The following is a 20,156-nucleotide window of genomic DNA, read 5'->3' as shown; positions in this document are numbered from 1 at the left end:
GTCACAGCTCCTTTGCCTTATGGAATATCATATTCCAATTCCTTCAATCTTTTAATATAGAAGCTGCAAGGTCCTGTGTGATCCTGACTGTACCTTCTCAATATTTGAATGGTTTCTTTCTGGCTGCCTGTAGTATTTTCTCCTTCACTTGATAGTTCTGGAATTTGGTAACAATATTTCTTTGTATTTTTAGTTTGGGATCCCTTTTGGCAGGTGAATAGTGGATTCTTTTGATGACTATTTTGCCCTCTGGATATAGCAGTTCTGGGCAGTTTTCCTTGATGGTATCTTGGAAGATATTGTCCAGACTGTTTTTTCATCGTGGCTTTCTGGTAGGCCAGTTGTTCTTAAATTTTCTCTCCTTCATCTATTTTCCAGGTCAGTTGTTTTTCCAGTTAGATATTTTACATTTTCTTCTATCTTTTCATTCTTTAGATTTTGTTTGACTGATTCTTGATGTCTCATAGAGTCCTCAGTTTCTACCTGTCTAATTCTAGTTTTTATCAAACTGTTTTCTTCAGTTAACTTTTGCACATCCTTTTTCATTTTTCCAATTATTCCTTTTAAGGAATTATTTTCTGCAGTGAGTTTTTGTACTTTCTTTTCCATTTGTCAAATTTTGCCAGTTAGGTTTTGTGCTTCCTTTTCTATTTGTCCAATTTTCTCAGTTACGTTTTGTGATTCCTTTTCCATTTGTCTAATTTTCCGTTAGGTTTTGTACTTCCTTTCCCATTTGTTCAGTTTTCCTTTGTAAAGAGCTGTTCTTTTCAGTGAGTTTTTTTTTCATACTTTTACAATCATTGGCCAGTTTTTTCTTCTGTTTCCTTCTTCAGCTGTTCTAGGAGAAATGTTTGTGCATGCGAACAGTTCATAGTCCCTTCTGAAGTTTCAGATGGGAGTACAGTCTGAATACTGACCTCTCTGGTATTTTTGTTTTCGTTCTTGTCCCCATAGAAAGATTCTATGACCTTTTCCTGCTTGCTTTGCTTCTTCTTGCTCATGATGGTGAGACTTTGTGTGTTGTGGTGTCTGTTTCTTTCAGCTAGAAGCTGGAGAATTTGGTGTAGAGCTGACTGGTGTGAAAAAGCAAAGAGCCAGGTGCCCTTTTTTTCTTTTTGCTTTGTGTTTCCCCGCATCATCCTTGAGGTAGCTTGTTCAGTGTGGGGGAGGGGTGGTATGGTCATGGGAGATCTCCTGAATCCAGTTAGAGCAAAGGTAAGCTCAGGGGTTGGTGATCTTGGCTGCTCTATTGTCTTCCCGTTTCCTCTGGAGCACTTAGGCACCACTGGGTCCTAGTGAGAGTTTCTACCCACCTGGGGCTCGTGTCCTTCCAGTTCAACTCTGCCACAGTAAGAGGAATCCCCTTTAGCTTTTATCCTACCCTCAGGTGCTACGAGACTGTTTGCCCCTTCCGCTGTTCCCACTGATCCAGGATTTTTCTCAGGAAATATTTTATGGTTCTTTCGAGGTTAACAAGGGGAGGGGGAGAGAGCATTTACTGATCCCTCTGCCATTTTGGCTCCAGGAAGTTCAAGTAGGTGACTTTAATCTGCGGGCTGAAAATTGCAGGAGCAACTGTGGCTGATAACTGGGGCTCAGCGGCTGCCATTTACTCGGCTCCACTGGTCTCCCACCCTGGGCTGCCACTCCATTGTTCTGACATGCTGCCGTTGGCTCAGGCTACTCCGGGGCTTTCCTGCTCAGCCATGCTTCTGCGGTGGGACCTGCTGTCCTGTGTGCTGTGGGCTCACCCCAGCGGAACACATCCTTCCCGTTGACCTTCTAGTCTGTCCTGGGCTGTGAATCTGTCACAGTCTGTCTGCTATTGGATTCTGCACCTCCAAAATGTGCTCAGGTTCTCTTTTTAGAAGTATCTGAAGGAATTTGTCTAAGAGCTTAGGTGAGTAGTTGCTCTCATTCTGCCATCTTTGCTCCATCCCGCTCCATTCTCATTTTTAGAGAACTATTTTGTTCAGTGAACTTTTGAACCTCCTTTTCCATTTGGCTAATTCTGCTTTTTAAAGACTTATTCTCCTCATTGGCTTTTTGGACCTCTTATTCCAGTTGAGTTAACCCATTTTTAAAGGTGTTATTTTCTTCAGCATTTTTTTGGTTCTCCTTTAGCAAGCTGCTGACTCACTTTTCAAGCTCTTCTATGGCCTGAGCCCATTTCATGTTCTTTTTGGAGGTACTGGAGACAGAAGCTTTGACTTCCTCTGACAATATGCATTGTTCTTTCTCATCAGAAAGGATGGAAGGGGGTACCTCTTCACCAAGAAAGTAACCTTCTATGGTCTTATTTTTTTCCCTTTTTTGGGCATTTTCCCAGCCAGTTACTTGACTTCTGAATCCTTTGTCAAGAGGAGAGTCCTAGTGCTCTTCTACCCCCAGGACTGTACACATGGCTGAGTTTCATATCAGCTGCTCAATTCTCCCAGGGGCTTTAGGTGGGTGCAGGGCTACCACTGAGGCCTGAGTTTCAATCCCCTACTCAATTCCCCCAGAGGCTTCAAGCTGAGCAGCTCAGACAGTGGACCTGCTGCTTTTGTAGATACTTTGTGGGCTGTGGCAGAAGTGCTAGAGTATATGCATCTTTCTACTCCACCATCTTGGCTCCTCCCTGAGTTGAGTCCTTTTTGAAAGAAACTAGGAATTCTAAGAAATGGAAGAAGGAGAGCATTGCAGGCATTGGGGGAGGGCGGGATGTGCAAAGGTACAAAGTTGGGAAGTGTAACATTCTGTGTGAATGTAAATGCCCCTTTGGTTATTTCTCCCTTCCCTCACCCCTGTCTGTAGATTCAGGGTACTTTGTGAACTTCCAGTTTTAAAACTATAAGTTTCACTTACTATATGTCAAAGCTACTATTAATAGAATTACAGATCTCTTGAAGTACCAAAGTAAGACTTTGAAATATCTTTATAACTTCCTATAAATCAGGAGATGATTTCAGAACATGCCTTTGATTTTTTTTTTTTTTTTACATTGTTTTCTAAATTTATCAATCAGCTTAATCACTATACAGGACTATTTTAGGCTTTCTGGTAAAACAAAAACATTGTATGAAAAAAAAATCTGAAAAATTTTTAGTGCAAAAAGTAATGTATTATTTTAATTAGAAGAAGGCTATTAGGGTAAAAGAAAAAAAGTAAGGTCATTTTGGGTTTCCCATTTTGTTACCTATGGGACCAAGCACAAAAAGTATTGGTAAAAAAAAGAATTAGCTTTATTTATTAGCTTAAAAAAAACCCCAAAGCAACTTAAAATTTTTTTTTAACTATTTATATTCAATTTTTGTTTTAGGATCCACATGCTGAGGAGTTTGAAGATAAAGAATGGACATTTGTCATAGAAAATGTAAGTTGGTCAAAAATTCATACCTCAGATGTATGATTCACTGTTAAGTAATGTCACATTTGAATGTAATTTCTGGAGTTGAGCTGTTTTTTAAGTTTGTGATAAATGATTTAAGGTGCAGAAGTGGTCTGTGCTGATGAAAACCTCATGGAAATAGGATCTGTAACTTAGAATTTTCCTGCTTAAATGTGTAGAAGCAAAGAATATTATGGTATTGAATTATGCTTTCAAATAGCTTTATGTGACTTTTGCAGTCTTTCATACATTTTAAGGTTTGATGAGTCAGATATGTCTATTCTTAAGTCATAGATCTTCATAGTTGTTGTACATTGTTATTTTTCAGGTTGGCTCATAAATTGAATTATTAATGGGTTGATATTGACCTGATTGAATCAATGGAAAAGCATATAATAAAGCTTTACCAACCACTAGGATGAGTGATGGAAATACAAAAACAAAATGAAACATTGCCTGAAATAATAAGATGATACTTAGAAATAGGGGCTGGATTCATTGTGTCATTGGTATAGAGACCCCACAGGTGACACAATTCAGAGGGGACAGCAGTACTAACAAGAGGGACCAGAAAAGACATCTTGGAAAAGAGATTTTTCTGAGTCTTGAAGTAAGCCAAGAAAACTGGGGGGTAGAGTTGAGGAGGGAAGCATGTGAGCAATGGGGAAGAACTAATTAGTGAGAAGGTGTGAGGATGGGGAATGGAGTGTCCTGTAAGGAACAACAAGTAGGTTAGTATTGCTGAATCTTAGAGTTCACAGAGGGGAGGAGAGTAGCCAGCCTGAAAAGGTAGGAAGGGCTGAGTTATGAAAAGCCTTAAATATATTTTTATATGTTTTGTTATATATTTCCTAGTTACATGTAAAACTTTTTCACATTTATTTTTTTAAAGTTTGAGTTCCAAATTCTGCCTTTCTCCCTCTAAACCATCTCTCATCCCTTGAGAAGGCAAGCAATATGATATTGAGTGTGTGTATATGTATGTATGTATATATGTATGTATGTGAAGTCATACAAAACTTATTTCCATACTAGTTATGTTGCAAAAGAAAACACAAACAAGAAAAATAAAGTTTTAAAAAGTATGCTTCAATGTGCACTCAGAGTTCATCAGTTTTCTCTCTAGAAGTGGTTAACATTTTTCATCATGAATCCTTTGGAATTTTGTTAGATTACTTGATCATTTGTTGATAAAAAATAGCTAAATCTTTCACAGCTGATCATCCTTACAATATTGCTGTTACTGTGTTACAATGTTCTCCTAGTTCTGCTCATTTAATTTTGCATAAATTCATAAAAATCTTCCTGGGTTTTTTTTTTGCTACCCTGCCTTTTTTCCTTCAGCTAAAGCAAAATAAATTCTGCTCCAACCCCCAACACTTTTATGTGTCCCTTTGTTTCAGGTGTATTTCTTGTAAATAAGATATTATTGAATTCTGATTTCTAATCCATTCAGCTATCTGCATCCATTTTTATGGATCTTATTTACATTCACAGCTGTAATTACTAATTGTGCATTTCCCTCCATCCTATTTTTTCCTGTTTATCTTTCTTTTTTGCTTTTTGATCCTATCTGTCTTCCTCGTAAGTATGTTTTGCTTCTTACCACTGCTTTGATGTACCTTCCCTTTTCTTACTCCCTCCTGGCATTATTTTTTTCCTCCTATCCTACTTCCCTGTTGGGTAAGAGAAACTTGAGACAGAGAGACCAATTGAGTGGCTATTGCTACATAGTACAGATGAGAGGTGAAGAGAGCCTGAATTGGAATAGTGCCCAGGCAGATAACCTGTGACAGGACAGGAAAATTCACTTCAAATTAGCTTCAAATCTAGTGTTCTTCCTACTAACAAGCTACTTCTCAAGTAGTCTGTAAGAGTTTTTCCAGCTGATATTGTGTGATGTCTTTGAAATCTGACATGTTTTGGGCAGATTCTCATTTTACATATGAGGATACAGGTAAACCAAAGAAGAGCAGGTATTATCATCATATTATATTTCTTTTAAATATATTAACTATGGAACATAGAGAGGAGGGGTAACATGGTAAGTCACTGGTAGAACTGACATCTGTTATTCCTGATTTTTAATGCAGTGCTCTCCCCTGTACTGTATATCATATTGCCTCAACACTGGCACCTCCTCATAACCAACAGCCATAATTAGAGCAAGACACCCATGGCTTGACCCTATGATGCTGAAATTTAGAGGACATGGACAACTTTGCAATCCTTCAGAATCATAGAAACAACTGAGCTTAACACTTAGCTAGCAAGAAGGTAGAATTTAAAAAGGATCTACCAGATAATAAGACTAGCTTCTCCTCCCATAAGCTCTTCCTCAGCCTTTTTCTTCTCCCTTTCATGGCTTTTCTAGCAGCATTTGAGATTGTAGGTGTTGTTTTTAAACTGTTTTTCCCATGTGTACTATTTGCCCTTTATCCAAGATGTGCACATTGCTAGTACTACTTTATAGGAATATTTATTTTATTTATTCTACCACTTTATTGGAGTGGTAGAAAGGAAGGGAAGGGGGAAAGAATAAGCATTTGTTAAACACCTAATATGTGTCAGGCATTGTACTAAACACTTCACAAATATCTCATTTTATCTTTATAACAACCTTGGAAAATAGGTGCTATTATTCTCCCCATCTTACATTTGAGGAACCTGAGACTGACAGAGGTTCAATGACTTGCCCAGTGTCACACAGCTATTAAGTGTCTGAGGCCAGACTTGAACTCAGGTCTTCCTAACTCTAGGCCTATTGAGCTATCCACTGTACCATCTAACTCTATATGAATTGTGCTCATTTAATTGACACATTTTTGGAAAATTACTTCATTACCTATTTATAGCTTTGTAAACATTATGAACTTCCAAGTCCCGGGAAATTTTCTTTTTCTTGTTTATTTAATTTTTAATTTATGGGATAAAGCAAGCATTTTCATAACATTGTATAATTTAAAAATGATTACACATGGAATTGCCAGTCTATTATATATAACTTGCTATTCCTTTTAAATATATAATAATATTATCATGTCCATATTTTTTCTTCCCTCCTTGGCCTCCCACCCTAAAGAAGACTGCCATAAGACACAGTTTTTATATATATATATATACATACATATATATATATGTAAAATCATTTAGTTCATACCTCCATTTATCAGTTATTTCTCTCAGTACAGATAGTATTTTTCTTCATATGTCCTTTGCAGTTAATTTGGGTATTTATAATAGTCATAGTGTCTTACTTGCTTATCATTGTTCTTAAAACATATTGCTGTGACCATATAAAGATGTTCTCATGGTTCTGCAATTTTCTTTTAAGAAAATTGATACATGTATAATAATTTAAGGGCAGTTCAGTTTTTAAAAGAGATTGTTAAATATGTTTTAGATATATATATAATGCATAATAGTATATAATTAATACATATGTGTACATATACATATCTATATCTATATACATACATAATACATATTTGGAGCAGCTAAGTGGGACAATGTATAGAGCACTAGGCTGGAGTCAGAAAGATTTGAGTTTAAATCTGGCCTCAGACACTGAGTCATGTAAGTTTTGCCTGCCTCAGTTTCCTCAATTGTGAAATAATAGTACCTACTTCACATGATTATCATGAGGATCAAATGATATTTTTAAAGTGCTCATTTACTGGCACCCAACAGGCACTATATAAATGTTAGTTCTTATTAATTTGGTAAAAAGTCTCCATGGTATTGTAGAGTGGCCAGATGAAGCTGGGTTCTAGTTCTGGCTGTTATACTAACTTGCTTGTGACCTTGGAGAAATCATTTCATTTCATTAGGCCTCAATTTCCTCATCTGTAAAATGAGGATGATAATCTTAATGTTACGATGTTCTATGATCCTGTCAAAAGAAGGCTTAAAGGCTAACCTTGAAAAGTCGTGTCAACCTTTTTCAAGGTTAGCAGCTCCACTCAGTGGTGAATAATGAAATTTATTCTTATGTATGAAACTGTCATCTTACCTCATACATCCCTAACAGCTTTGAGTTATTAAGTAGAGAACTAATCTCAACATACATGTACTGAAGCTACTTTAAGCTTTCTGTTCTCTTTTAAGGCCTGTCTTTTGTTTGAATTTCTGAGGCATTTGTGTTTTACTTTTTAAAGTTGTTTTCTTAGAATGGAATGTAAATTATGTGGTGTATTTCTCTCCCCTTTCCCCTTCCCCCACATTGTATGTATCTCAGTATCCTTACTCATACTGAAATCTGTGGTAGATAATAAAGAAGATCTGAAATTTAATGCTGTTGTGTTCTGTTATAATCTTGTTTGGGGAAGGGATGAGGGCAGAGATGGGTAGAACTTTCTAGAACTTTATTCTAGAATAGTTTTCTTAGCATAAATATTCTTTTATACTTGAGGATTTTTCAAAATAACAATGTCATTTACTAGTGTGAAATCTTACTAATTAAAAATATATTCTAAATAAGTTAGGTAAGTTATTTGCCATTTTGTAGTAGATGAGATAATGAGAGGAGATAATTTGAAAAAGTTAGGATGGCTATTTTTGTGACAAAACCTTTCAATTAGCCTTTTAAATCCTAGCCTGTTTTAGTACATGGGTCATGGAAGTCTTTATCCTCATTGCAGTTCATATCTAGTGTGAAAGAGTTACTTTATTATTAGGTTGTTTTTTTTACTTGGTTATTGTTGAACATTGATATATGTATAATGATTTAAGTGGAGGACAATTTTTAAGATTTAATACTATTACATATATGTTATGCAAAAATGCTATTTTTTGTTGCAATTAAAGATGTCTTTATTCGATTGGCTATTTTTGATTTTTGATCAGAGAACATATTTTCCTAGTATTTATTCTTTTTTTTTTTAATTTATTTAACTTTTAACATTCATTTTCACAAAATTTTGAGTTCCAAATTTTCTCCCCATTTGTCCCCTCCCCCCACCCCAAAACACCAGGCATTCTAATTGCCCCTATCACCAATCTGCCCTCTCTTCTAACATCCCTCACTTCCCTTGTCTCCCCATCTTCTCTTTTGTCCTGTAGGGCCAGATAACTTTCTATATCCCATTGCCTGTATTTCTTATTTCCTAGTAGCAAGAACAATACTTGACAGTTGTTCCTAAAACTTTGACTTCCAAATTCTCTTCATTCCTCCCTCCCCTCCCATTCCCTTTAGGAAGGCAAGCAATTCCATATAGGCCATATCTGTGTAGTTTTGCAAATGACTTCCATAATAGTCGTGTTGCGTTAGACTATATTTCCCTCCATCCTGCCCCCCATTGCTTCTATTATCTCTTTTGATCCTGTCCCTCCCCGAGTGTTGACTTCAAATTGTTCCCTCTTCCCACTGCCCTTCCTTCCATCATCCCCCCCACCCTGCTTATCCCCTTCTCCCCAACTTTGCTGAATTGTAAGATAGGTTTTCATACCAAAATGAGTGTGCATTTTATTCCTTCCTTTAGTGGAATGTGATGAGAGTAAGCTTCATGTTTTTCTCTCACCTCCCCTCTTTTTCCCTCCACTGAAAAGTCTTTTGCTTGCCTCTTTTATGAGAGATAATTTATTTCATTTCTCCCTTTCTTCTCCCAAAATATTTCTCTCTCACCACTTAATTTCATTTTTTTAAGATATGATCCCATCCTATTCAATTCACTCTGTGCTCTTTGTCTCTGTGTGTGTATGTGTGTGTGTGTGTGTGTGTGTGTGTGTGTGTAATCCCACCCACTATCCAGATACTGAAAAGTTTCAAGAGTTACAAATATTGTCTTTCCATGTAGGAATGTAAACAGTTCAACTTTGGTAAGTCCCTTATGACTTCTCTTTGCTGTGTACCTATTCATGCTTCTCTTCATTCTTGTGTTTGAAAGTCAAATTTTCTTTTCAGCTCTGGTCTTTTCATCAAGAATGCTTGAAAGTCCTCTATTTCATTGAAAGACCAATTTTTCCCCTGAAGTATTATACTCAGTTTTTCTGGGTAGGTGATTCTTGGTTTTAGTCCTAGTTCCTTTGACTTCTGGAATATCCTATTCCATGCCCTTCGATCCCTTAATGTAGAAGCTGCTAGATCTTGTGTTATCCTGATTGTATTTCCACAATACTTGAATTGTTTCTTTTTAGCTGCTTGCAATATTTTCTCCTTGACCTGGGAACTCTGGAATTTGGCCACAATGTTCCTAGGAGTTTCTCTTTTTGGGTCTCTTTCAGGATTTCAGGATTCTGTGGATTATTTCAATATTTATTTTGCCCTTTGGTTCTAGAATATCAGGGAAGTTTTCCTTGATAATTTCATGAAAGATGATGTCTGGGCTCTTTTTTTGATCATGGCTTTCAGGTAGTCCCATAATTTTTAAATTATCTCTCCTGGATCTATTTTCCAGGTCAGTTGTTTTTCCAATGAGATATTTCACATTATCTTCCATTTTTTCATTCTTTTGGTTTTGTTTTGTCATTTTTTGGTTTCTCTTAAAGTCATTAGCCTCCATCTGTCCCATTCTAATTTTGAAAGAACTATTTTGTTCAGTGAGCTTTTGAACCTCCTTTTCCATTTGGTTAATTCTGCTTTTTAAAGCATTCTTCTCCTCATTAGCTTTTTAAACCTCTTTTGCCAGTTGAGTTAGCCTATTTTTCAAGGTGTTATTTTCTTAAGCATTTTTTTGGCTCTCCTTTAGCAAGGGGTTGACCTGCTTTTCATGCTTTTCTTGCATCTCTCTCATATCTCTTCCCAGTTTTTTCTCCACCTCTCTAACTTGATTTTCAAATTCCTTTTTGAGTTCTTCCATGGCCAGAGCCCATTGAATATTTATTTTGGATGTTTGGGATACAGAAGCCTTGACTTCTATGTTTTTCCCTGATGGTAAGCATTGTTCTTCCTGATCCGAAAGGATGGGAGGAGATATCTGTTCACCAAGAAAGTTACCTTCTGTGGTCTTATTTTTTTTCCCTTTTTTGGGCATTTTCCCAACCAGTTACTGGACTTTTGGGTTCTTTGTCAAGAGTAGGGTATACTCTGGAAATCTGTGAGATCTCGGTTCCTCCAAGGTGGCACAATCAAGCGTGTACTGGTCTGGATGCAGAGAGGGATTTTTATGCCCAGAATCTTAGCATTTACCTCTCCACAGTCACCTGGCCTCCAGTTTCACTAAGTCAGCACTAGGGGCTGATTTTCAGATAAGCTGGATGGGCAGGGCCGCCATTCAGTGTGAGACAAAGACTAGCTCCTCCAGAGCCTCCACCCAAGGTTTAGGTAAGACTCAGCTATTCAGTGCCCCCAGGGGTTTTTATGCTCCAATAATGGCGCTTCAGTATGGGCTGCTCCCCTGCCTCTGTGGCTGCTGCCTGCTGCTGGAGCTATGGGAAGGCCCTTCTCCCTTCCTGGGCAGCTGATAACACCCTGTCACTGAACTTTGGCATCTGTGGGTTGAGGGATTAGAGGACCCTCCGCTGGGACTGGAGATTCCAACCCCGAGGTGTCCTCCTCCCAGAGTCTTGCCCACGGTCTGAGCTTGGCTCTGTGTCCGGTGCAACCGATGTTTCCGTGGGCCTTTCAGGTCACCATGGGCTGGAAATCTCCTCCACTCTGTTTTTCTCCACTTCTGCTACTCCAAAATTTGTTGAGAGTCCCTCTCTACAGGTATTTTATGGGCTGTGGAGGTAGACCCTGCATAAATGTGTCTTTCTAGTCTGCCATCTTGGCTCTGCCCCCCCCCCCCCCCCCCCCAGTATTTATTCTAAGCTTTCTTCTTGAGGGTTTTTTTTTCTTTCAAAGGAAATGAAAAAATATTTCCCACCCCGGGCCCCAAATATCAGAGTTTCCAGCTTCAAAAAAGAAAAACTTAATGTAGAAATCTATTTTGTCATTCTATATATCTTTCTTACCTCAAAGAAATCATTGGGGAAAATGCTAATCACAATATAATTGCTAGTAGAAAGAGACTTGAAAACATTTTGAGTTCACTAGAATTTTCAATTCATCTTCCCCCATGTAAATAAGTTTAAGGTTAATTAATATCCACTTCTTTAACAAAATATGTAATTAGTTCATTATCTTTTTTTTCTCTGTGTGTGTACTGCTTTCACTGAACCAAAGCTGCCTTTTCTGGGTCTAGCTGTGTCTACTGTGTGTGTGTGTGTGTGTGTGTGTGTGTGTGTGTGTGTGCGCGCGCGCGCGCACACGCATGCAAAAGCGCCCCTACTATCGTGTGTGCCATTTGTTAAATTTAAAAATTCACCAAAATAAATGTAAAAGAATTTGAATTTGCCTTTTTTTCCCCTAACGCCTATTATTCTTCTAGAATAATTAGCTTTAACAAATAGACTTTCTTTTTATGAATGTAATTCAATAGATAAGGTAAAATCATCTAAAATTTAATAATTCCTAGATATGTTTACCGGCTCTGTGCTCTTCTACTTTATGTTCTACTTCTATTTCTGCAATATAAATTAAAGCAATATTTTTATTTGTTTCCAGAATGAAATACTTTAGTTATATATCTATCTCTGTTTCTGTCTGACTCTCCTTTATTCCTATAATACTAAATGACTACAGCCTAAGGAGTAAATTCCTTTAATCTCATTTTGGTTGATCATTGCTCCACAGCCCTTATGCTTGCTTAACCATTCCATTGTTGAAACTCTTCTAAACTGTCAACTAACTGCCCTTTATTCTTTTGTACTTCTTGGAATTAAATCTTTCTCAGCTTTTTCCCTTAGGATATTACATACCTTAAAACATTCTCTACTTCTAGTCACTGCTTTCTTTACACCTCTTACTTCACTTCAAGATTTATTATCCTTCTTATCCATCAGTGCCATTTCCATACCTTTTTTGTCATAATAACTAAACAATATCTCTTTAACCTTCATGCTGTCTAATTTCCTGATCCTTCTTGATGTCTTCTATTGAAATATTAGCTTTCTCTTCCTTGTCTGGCTCAGCTGAACTTACCTGATCCCCACAAAGGGTATTAACCATAGAATCCCTAGGGATTCCTTACCACCTAACTGCCTCCCTTAAACTCTATTTCCAACCTGTTTCACATTACTCCTTTTCTTATTCCTGTACTTAAGCCAAACTAGACCACTTACTATGTTCTCCTACCCTTATCCATTTATTTATAAGCACCACCCCAACACTTGCCACAATTGTTCCTCTCATCTCTGCTTGTTGATATCATTCTTATTTTAGCTGTCACCCCCAAAGAATTCCCTGATCCTCCCAATTAGAACTTTAAATCTCTTATTTTAATTTGACCTATGTCTTGCATTTTGTCTTACATTACTTATGTGTTTCAGTCCCCTTCCATAATTTTAAGCTTCTTGGATAGCATTTTTTTCTTAACTTGCCATTATTTTCAATAAATAGCAAGAGTCAGGAATTTATGTTATATATGTATGCATGTATGTGTACACAGAAGTACACATATACACATATGTCTATGTTAAACTGATGAGACACTTTAAAAGTAGCCTTTTAAATTGAGTCAGAGGTTGAATTGAATTGTATATTTTATCTGAAAGACTCTGGGTGAAAGAAGTGGAACAAAATAGTACAATAATAGATAAAGCACTTAAACTTAAAATGAACAGCATTGTAGAAAAGGTTTAAATTTTTTCTATATTCTAATTATGCAGCCCTCAAGATGGAAATCAGAATTCTGGGATTTAAACACAGTAGTACAATCTTATTACATTCTAGTTTTATAAGCCCAAAGAATGTTATAAATTGAAACGTTTATACAGGTATGAATTTGACAAGATACAAGTTGTACAGTTATTACTGATTCACAGAATAGTAAGATACAATTTACCTTCTAAATTGCTAGTACTGTTTTGTTTACTTTATTCTTCTTACTTTCTGCTAGTTAACTGCAAGTGTCTTTTAGATAAAAATGAAAGAGAAGGCTAATCATAGTTGTTTACAATAGTTGTTATTCTTTGTCAGCTAGAGGGAAGAAATCAATGAGCAAGTCTGTCAGTTCAGGAAGCAAACCTCTTATAGTATGTTAAATGTATTTAAAACCAGCAGTCTGAGCAATTTTTTTTTTTACTATATGTTTATTCACAGGAAATCAGCAGTGAAATATTATTACCAGTGCACAAGAGGCTCTGAGTCTGCATGAGATCTTTTATTTTTCATACATCAAATATCAAAACAGAGCCTTGGTAATTGTTTTACAGTAGGATTCTAATGATACTCCAAACATAAGAACTTGACTTTTAATAGGAAAGTATTTGTTTTAAGATTTGTTCAATTTGCTACTTATTTTACTTTCTCCTGTATATTCTTGTCTGTATGTAAATAAAAATTCTAAATCTAGTAGTGAAATAGCTTTTTGGCATTAAATTTGTCTGTATTGCCATCCCTAAGTCCACTCCTACCCACCCCAGGAAAAGGAAATCCCTGGGATGTCAATTGGTCATTTTCCTCCGATAATTTTTTGATAAAAAAAATGAAGAAAAGTGGGGGATTAAAAAAACAACAGCCTTAAAGACAAATAGCCTAAAGCTAAGATATTCATCATTGTATAATATTGAAGCTTGGCATTTTGTAATTGGGTGTAGGTACAGTGGTTGTGGTCCTTCATTCTCTCGAAGAGGACCAAAATGACATCACTATGCTAGAGCCAGGTTTTATTGTGTTCGACTGTGGCTGATCAGACCAATGCCAGCTCGGAATGTTCTACCACAGGTTGGGCACAGTCCATGTGAATATTTGGGTGGATTCTCTAAATTTATGCATCCTGCGTTTCCTTTGAGCTGTTTCAATTCTAGTTTGCTCATAGAGCACAGCACCTTCTCTGATGTGAGCATTCCATGCTGAGCAATCCTGTGCCAGTGTCTCTCATGTCACATAATCAATTCCAAAGTTCTTAATCAAGACCTTGAGAATGTCTTTGTATCACTTCTTCTCATCATCTTGTGAAACTCAAGTGTACATTTTGCATTTGAACGAAGAGGTGGGTAGACACCCAGAACTTTTTTCCTTAAAAAGTACTCTATTAAAAATAGAATTAAACTTTTTTGCTGACCATTACAAAGAGTGATCTTTTAAAATTGATTGGAGGAATGTCGTTTACATGTGTGCTTCAGTCAGATACTTTGTTGAAAGTATTATCAGTTGACATTGTTTCAGCATTGTCAGTATGCTTGCATGATATTTATGAGGCATCTAATAATTTAGCTTTTGAATAGTTAAATTTAGTTAAAAAATTTTGGGGGGATTTCCTTTCTGTTTGTGATGACACATTTTCTGTGAGCTCCTCTTTTGTGTATGTTTGTACTGTCTCATTCTATTTCTTAATCTCTGTATACCATGCTCTCCCCCATAATTTTTCCAATTAGCAAGACAGGTAGGACATTTCTTTATTGTTTTTTTTTTTTCTTGTATGATAAATCAGTCAGGGAAAGACTGTAATTAAAAATTTTTGCACTTGGGGTAAGAGGAAGGAAAAAAATCCTCAGTCTTTTCTTAAGGAGTGGTGGAAAGATACTAGTACAAAGTGACAGGAGAAACCTGTCCATGCCAATTATCTAGTAACTTTCAACAATTCAGTCCACTTCTTGGTAAGAGAGCAATTGTCCAGAATCCTCTGCTGAGACCTGAATGTGGGGAGAATGGAGTTAAAGTAGGACCTTACTGACAGAACATAGTCCTAACAGATGGTTGCTTGAATGATCACACTCCCTACATGTGGGGGAGTAAAGGAGAGAATGTTGGAAGGGAGAATATTCTACTGGGCCTTTTTCTCCTTCCACTTTTTGGCAGGGCTGATTGTAGGAGGAGGAGTGGAATTTATGGTAACTCTCCTTCATTTTGATCTTATGTACCCTTCCACTATAATCTGTCCATTGGGGGTTCTTTGATCCTGTCTTTCTTTATATCCCCATGTGATCCTCCTTGACGTCCTATCTAAAGAGTCAGGGTGATTGATTACTGAAGCCACTGTTTGAGCCTGTTACTAAAAAGTAGCTCAGCCTTCCTTTTCTTCTTATGCCTTTGTATACTGGAATCCATTTCATCTCCAGTGGGATGTTTAAAGATTGAGAACCACAATAAAATCTATAATTTTGACTACATGAAATTGAAAAGACTTTGCACAACCAAAATTAACATGTACAGGATAAGAAAGGATAATTAGATTGAGAAAAACATCTTTTAATCATACATATATCCAAATATACATACATATATACACATATGTATATCTGCTATAGGTTTTATGTTCAAGATACATATATAGCAGGTATATAAGACTGCAGTCCATTCCCACTGAAGAAATGGTCAACAAATATGAGAAAACACTTCTTGAAAAATCATAACAATGATGAAAAACAGTGCTCTAGCCTAAATCATTAATAATAGGAGAAATATGAATCAGAACAACTCTGTGGTTTCACTTCACACTTGGCAAATTGACAAAGGATGAGAATACTATAGCCAATGTTAAGAGGGATTATGGAAAGGCACTCCCACTAAATGCATTGTTTTGTAGAACTGTGAATTAGTTGGAACAACTATTTTGGAAAAGTCTGGAATTAAGCAAATAAATTGGCTTAAATACCCATACCCTGTGTGACCTATAGATTTCACTGCTAGGCATATACCCTCAGGAAGTCATTGACAAAAAGAAAGGCTCCATATGCATCAAAATATTTATAGCATTACTTTTCATGGTAGCAAAAGAACTAGAAATAAAGTACATAGCCATTAGTTGGGGGAATGGCCAAATAAGTTGTGGTACATGAATATAATGCAATATTACTACATTGTAAGAGTCAACAAATATGATAAATATAGAGAAGCCTGGAAAAGCTTGCATGAACTGATTCAAAATGAAGTAAGTAGAGCCAGGAAAATAGAATACACAATGACTACTGCAATATAAATGAAAAAATCCAACAACCTACAAAACAATCAAAGCTGAATTTTACAGAATTATAAAGTACAAGCTTGGCTGTAAAGAAAAGGTATGAAAAGATATTTCATCTCTTTTGTAGAAGTAGAGATCCTTGGGTGTGCTACATTGCATGTAAGATCAGACTTTTTCATTATATTGATTGGTTTTGCTGCATTTTTTTCTCTTTTAAAAAGTCATTTGGCATAAGGGATGACCCTCTTGGAGAGGGAAGAATATAGAAGAAATTCTAGGCATATAAAAAGATATAAATAAAAATACCTTGGCTTTGTCAAGAAGCTTCCAAAGTAACTATACATAAGTGGCTCAAGGGAAATGACAATACCTGGCTCCTTTTTCTCAGATGCTGATGGAGAAGAGCCTGAAGTGTCAGTGCTCTTACCCCTCAGTAGTCACTCTTATGAATGCAGACCATAACCTCTCTTTTCATACCTGTGGTACCAGCTTGGTACTCTGTAGTGTTGTAGTTCAAGTCCTTTGTACTTGAAGAGGGCCAGCAACATCATAACTTTGGTGTTAAGGTACAGTGTGTTCAGCTCTGACTGATGAATCGCATATGAGTGTGAGAGGCTGTACCATAGTTCAGGTACAAATATCTGTTTGAACATTTGGGATGGAGTTGTCTCTAGATTTGCACATCTCAATTTCCTTTGTGTTATTATGATTCTTTTTTGCTCATAGAACACTTTGCCTTCTTTGAAGTGGTCCCACCATGCTGGGCAGTCCTGTGCCAGCATCTCCCTTGTCTTAACAATTGATATAAAAGTTCTTCACAGAGACTTTTAGAATGTTCGTATATCACTTGTCCTGATCTCCAAGTGAGGGTTTGCTTTGTGAGAGTTCTCCATGAAATATAATCTTTTAGGTAAACATATATTTGGCATTTGGGTTACATAGCCCATTGAAGTTGTGCTTTCTGAAATAGTTTGAATGCTTGGTAGTTCAGCTCAAGAGAGGGCCTCAGTTTCTAATACCTTATCTTATTGAGTGATGTTCAGAATCTTCCAAAGATAATTCAAATGGAGGCAATTTACTTTCCTGGCATGGCACTGGTAGACTGTCCTTATTTTACAAGCATACAACAATGAAGTCAGCCCAATAGCTCTGTAGACCTTCAGTTTGGTAGGTAGCCTAATACCTTTTCTCTTCCATGCTTTCTTTAAGAGCCTCACAAACACTGAGCTAGCCCTGGCAACAAGTGTGTCAACCTCATCATCTATGTGTAAATCCCTGGAATATACTGTCAAGTTAAGTGAACTTATCCACAACTTTCAAAAATTTTCCATTTGCTGTAACTATGTATGGATGGTGTGGTACTGGCTAGTGGAGAACTTCTGTTTTCTTGGTGTTGATAGTCAGGACAAAATTAGACAACAACAGAGAATCAGTCTATACACTTTTATATCTCAGCCTCAGTTATTTGCAAACCAAAAACTTGCACCAACTCTTGCTCCACTTTAGTCTTGCCTTGTAGATTTTTCAAGTTAAATAGTTTATGATTACTGTGGTGTACTTTTTTTGTCCTTATTAAAGACTTCGGACAGCATTGCTGAAAACATCAGGCTAAAAAGGCATGGAAACAAGCACATATCCCTGCTCCACTCCATTATTGACTAGGAAAGTGTGAGAATGTCTTCCTTTATTCTGAACCCATGCGAGCATGCCATCATGAAACTGGCCTACAATACTGATGAAATTCTCTGGGCAATCAAATTGTGCCATGATCTTCCATAAGCCCTCTCAAAATAGACAGTATCGAAGTATCAGAGACCTTGGCCAGGTTGATGAATGTTGTATGCAGGCCTGTGTTCTGATCCTCCTATTTCTCCTGGAATTGTCAGATAGCAAATACTATGTCAGCCATTCTTCAGCCTTTTATGAAGCCATAGGCTCTCAGGTAGATGATCTTTCAGGTGAAAGCTCAGCTGATTAAGGAGGACTCTGGCAAGAATCTTGCCAGCAATGTCTAAGAGAGAGATTCCCCCTACCCACCCACCCCGTGATGGTCATAGGACAAACTGTTTTCCTTTTCCTTCCTAGAAATGGACAGTGTAGGCATTATTGATCTCCTGGGCGATAACTTCCTTTTGCCATATAACTGGGAAGATTTCAGTCAGCTTCAGTATGAGCAGTGAAAAGTGAGCCTTGTAGATCTCTGCTGGGATAGAAATCAGCACAAGTTGCTTTGCCAAACAGGAGGAGTCTAATAGCATTCAATACCTCTTCTTCATTTGAAAGTTCCGCTAGAGAGGGATTGACTTCAACTTGAAGTATATGGTCAGTCTCTTCAGCACTGGTTGATGATAGGTCTATTGAGAACACCGTGGAAGTGTTAAGCCAATCTCTCCAGCATCCTGTCTGTGTAACTGATCAGTGTAGCTCCATGATTGCTGAGTAGTTGAGATGCACCTTAAATCTTTGACCCATAAATAATTTTCAGGGCATTGTAGAAGCACTCTGGATTATTGCTATCAGTGTAAAACTGAATCTCATCTAGCTTCTTAGTGAGCCAAGAATCCTACATCTCTCTGAGTTTTTCTTACACTTTACTTTTGGTGGAGTTCAATGCTGACTTCTTGGAGACAGATAAACTGTCTTGCTGGCAATTCCTGTGGAGTTCTAGTTTTTCATTTAGCAGCTTCTGAATTTCATCATCTTTTTCATCAGACCAGTGCTGATGTTTGCAAGTGTTCTGGCCCAGACAAGCAAGTGCAGTGTTGTACACCAACACTCTGAAAGCCACCCACTCCTTTTCTGTTGCACTGTTGCTATATGCTGACTCAGCTTTCTCTCTCGGTCAGCAATAAACTGCTTACACATGGGAGAAGTACCTTAATCTGTATTGGTGATATCATAATTGCACTATACAAAGTCTTCAACCTCCCTCTCTTCCTGATGCATCCAAGTCCAGTGGCAAGACCAGAGTCAAGAGGACTCTTGATGGCCTAGGAAGCAGTGAATGACCTTGGTGTCTTCAGTGTCTAACCAAAGTCAGAGCACTCCATAGCACCTGTTTCTGCCACTTTCATGGCCTGTTGCAACAAATTGTTCTCATCTTCCCATTCCTCTGGGCAAAGTCTCCACATCATTGCAGTAGATACCCAACTCAACCAACAGGCTTGAGACTCTTTGGGTTACCCTCAACCTGGTGTAGCCTGTCTGCTGAAACAGTTTTACTGGGGCCTGGCTACTGCTCATGCTGCAGCTTCTTGGAGCCACAGATGAGAGAGCTGGGTGACAGGTCAAATACCTAAGGTAGATGAGCAGTTCTGAAAAGGGCCCAGCAAGCCGTCATACTAGAGGTGTGCCAGTCCTCCTCTGAACACCCCATATATCCTCTGTAAGTCTGGTTATTACAGGCATAAAGTTCCCTTGCCCCACACAGATTATAGTGAGTCTTTTTTTTTTTTTTTTGGCCTTTATATTAGATAGGGTTGTATATACTTTGAGTTTAATCTATACGGTTTTTTTAAATCAATGTTGATACTTAGAAATTAATGAAAGAATACTTAGCCCTTTTTCATTTAGTAGAAGTTGAAGTAGAATTGTAGACTCTTAATTCACCATTTTCTGTTAAGGCAATGTGTTAGGCAATGAGAATTTAAATAGAAAAGTGAGCCAATTCTTACTGTCAAGAAACCCAGATTTTGTTGGTAAGAGGAATATAATACATTCATAGGTAAATAGGGTCTGTACAATACAAATATAAAATGATTTGGTGAAGGGTAATAACAACTAGGGGAATTAGAAAAGGCCTCCTGAAGAAAGTGATACTTGAGCTATGACATTACAAGAGGGAGCTGTTTTTTAGGAATATTGATTTACTTGGTATAGAACAGATTATAGAAAGGAGA

At 37.3% G+C, this 20,156-nt stretch overlaps 1 protein-coding gene across 16 annotated transcripts in view; it reads left to right on the top strand.

Moving 5' to 3' along the window:
* The window catches only part of EHBP1 (EH domain binding protein 1), a 417,522-nt gene that overhangs the window by 92,809 nt on the left and 304,557 nt on the right, over window positions 1–20,156 (top strand). For all 16 annotated transcript variants that reach the window (XM_072635440.1, XM_072635441.1, XM_072635433.1 and 13 more), the window contains exon 5: window positions 3,302–3,355. In XM_072635440.1, the coding sequence (XP_072491541.1) occupies window positions 3,302–3,355 (54 nt within the window). The remainder of the gene's footprint in view (window positions 1–3,301; window positions 3,356–20,156) is intronic.

The sequence above is a fragment of the Notamacropus eugenii genome, chromosome 1 (genome assembly GCF_028372415.1).
Source record: "Notamacropus eugenii isolate mMacEug1 chromosome 1, mMacEug1.pri_v2, whole genome shotgun sequence".
NCBI lineage: Eukaryota > Metazoa > Chordata > Mammalia > Diprotodontia > Macropodidae > Notamacropus > Notamacropus eugenii.
This window is presented reverse-complemented; position numbering and strand designations above follow the sequence as displayed.